This window comes from Notothenia coriiceps, unplaced genomic scaffold (genome assembly GCF_000735185.1).
Source record: "Notothenia coriiceps isolate Sejong01 unplaced genomic scaffold, NC01 NC01_scaffold00023216, whole genome shotgun sequence".
In the NCBI taxonomy this organism is placed as follows: Eukaryota; Metazoa; Chordata; class Actinopteri; order Perciformes; family Nototheniidae; genus Notothenia; species Notothenia coriiceps.
Window position 1 is genome coordinate 29,957 of NW_011355917.1, and position 2,468 is coordinate 32,424.

The 2,468-nt window shown below is 38.9% G+C and overlaps 1 protein-coding gene across 2 annotated transcripts in view; it reads left to right on the forward strand.

Moving 5' to 3' along the window:
* The first annotated feature begins 570 nt into the window (after nucleotides 1–570).
* LOC104954311 (diencephalon/mesencephalon homeobox protein 1-A-like) overlaps nucleotides 571–2,468 on the forward strand; it is a 7,733-nt gene continuing 5,835 nt past the window's right edge. The window contains exon 1 of one of the 2 annotated variants that reach the window (XM_010781402.1): nucleotides 571–783. In XM_010781402.1, the coding sequence (XP_010779704.1) occupies nucleotides 627–783 (157 nt within the window). In that variant the 5' untranslated portion in view covers nucleotides 571–626. The remainder of the gene's footprint in view (nucleotides 784–2,468) is intronic. The other variant, XM_010781403.1, reaches the window with a different exon arrangement.

A 2,468-nucleotide genomic window follows, 5' to 3' on the forward strand; every position in this document is an offset into this window, starting at 1 on the left:
GCAATTGGATTCATGATCCAAGTGTCCGTTTGAGGATAGGAGATTTGAAAAAATAAAATAAAATCATTGAAACTCATGAAATTAGATTAAAGTGTTTTTTATTAAAAAAGAAATATCTTAAAGTTTAATTTATATTTCAGATAAACTGCTAAACAGGAACGTTTTCTTTATTCTCGTTTAAATGCATGCAATTATTACAATAAATATTTAATAGATAAATACAGATTTAGAAATATATCAAGTTCATCCTATTTATGTCGATTACAAATCAATATTTAAACATGTTTTGCCAAATGAGATAGAGGATAATAGCTTCAAATGTTATCAATAATTTAAAAAAAAAAAGGTGTAGACGGACACGGTGGAATTTAGCGGACATAATGTACTTAAATTGATCATATTTGAAAAATAACTCCAGAAGTCAGTGCGACAGTCTGCCGCTGGACGATCAGCTGCCTTAATGACTTGACTGACAGTCCTGAGAGCCAATAGAAAGCGAGCATGACCCCCGCGAGGCTCTCCTTAAAGTCCCTCCACCGGGCTCTCGCGGACCAGCAGATGGCAGCTTCTCACATGAGCAGGTGGAGCACCAGCGGACGGACTTGAAGTGAAGAAACAGACTCTGGATGATTTTTACTTTGCCCAAACTCCTTCTCTTACTGTCGGACAAAAGGACAGACAGCAGTGGGCATTCAAAACAAACGGCAGCGGAAGAGAAACCTGACAGCGCCGCTCGGACTCTACTGAGGGAACTGACGGAGAGTACAACGGTCTCCACAAGAGGTAAACACTTTCTTCATCTCTTTATTTAGTCACACATTTTTCTCATGTTGCATTTAAAAAACAAAACGTTATTCATTAATGCTTTAATGTTTCATGTTGAACTGGTTTGCATTTTTTATTAGACTTTAAATTGTCAATCCCTCTGGATCAAAATATTGTGTTTGTAAAGTGAAAGGAAAGACACACGTGTTGTGATTGTGCCTGTATCAAAATAAGATAATAATAATTAATTGTTTGGAAAGAAGAGCAATATAAATAGACCTATTGAATAAATCTGGTATAGGGCTACGTTTCAGTGTGTAACCCACAATGCAACCTGGCCTGAGAATAACAATTCAAAACGGACTCATTACAAATAATACAAAAACTAAATAAAAGTCTAACACTTAACAAGTGTATGTTTTTTTCCAGACAGCTAAATCAGCTGTCCAAAATAAGAGGTAGCCTACTCCTGCTTCTCTAAAGTTATACAAATGTAAAGGTTATTTCTATATTGTTTTCTTAAGGTTTTACGGTTATGTCTTTTATGCATTCTCACAAAAATAACCATAATGTGACATTATTTACCATAAAAAAAAAATCAGACATTGAATTACCTTTAAATATCACTCTGGCTCATGGACAACGAATATCCTTCATTATAACAGCTCAGTGCAAATTAAACACGTCCCTCGCCCTCTGACAGTTTACACTGTAACACAGCAAGAGCAGACTGTCTGGTCGACCCCTGCCCCTCAGGGCTGTGTAGCAAATAACATTTTTCCTAATTTAGTCGGATCAGAGAGTTGCACTGTACATTCCAATTTACATAATGACGGTCTGATAATCGAAGCATTGAGCAGGGCTGCCAGGAGGGCCCAGTGCCTGGAGCAGAGAGAGGCTTATGAATGACAATAACAGCACTGGCTCCCAGTGATGAGCAATGCTATTGTGATGAATTTGATATGGGGAGAGGATACAGGCTAACCAGACATGTAGGGGTAAATGTAAAAGGTGGGTACAGCTAGTGGCAGGCTTAAAGCGAGCAAAGTTTACTTCCACTGCAAAATAAGGGGGGAAAGAGTCTGAAAACATGCATTTGAGAAGCAGTTATTTTGATTTGCAGATAACTGAATTTTGCTAAAAAAAAAAAGTCAAATCAATAGCTGATGTGTATTCCCTCAAACTTGTGTGATTGGTTGCAGGTGTAAACAAATGAACATATTGATAAATGTTAATAGATTTATGATGCATTTATGTTAATTGAACTGTTTTTTTGTATGCGTAATCGTTTAAAAACACATTTGTTTTCAGAGAAAACAGAAAATGAAAAAAGTAGAATTGAGCAAAAATCGTTGGCCTATTATACTACACACACACACACACACACACACACACACACACACACACACACACACACACACACACACACACACACACACACACACACACACACACACACACACACACACACGCGTGAACGCGCATTCATTCTCGGGAGCTCCCACCCTGAGCTACCCACCTCAGTCCCACTGTACGTCCGTCCGTGTCAGCGTTGATGATAAATGGAGGGCCTCGCAGTCGAAACCTATTTGCACTTCCATTAGACGGGGAGCCAAATGGGGATCAACATGCATATTTTTACCCGCGGAGAGGCCATACATCTCAGCCAAAACGTTGCCCCGGGGCGATGGGATAAGAGGCCG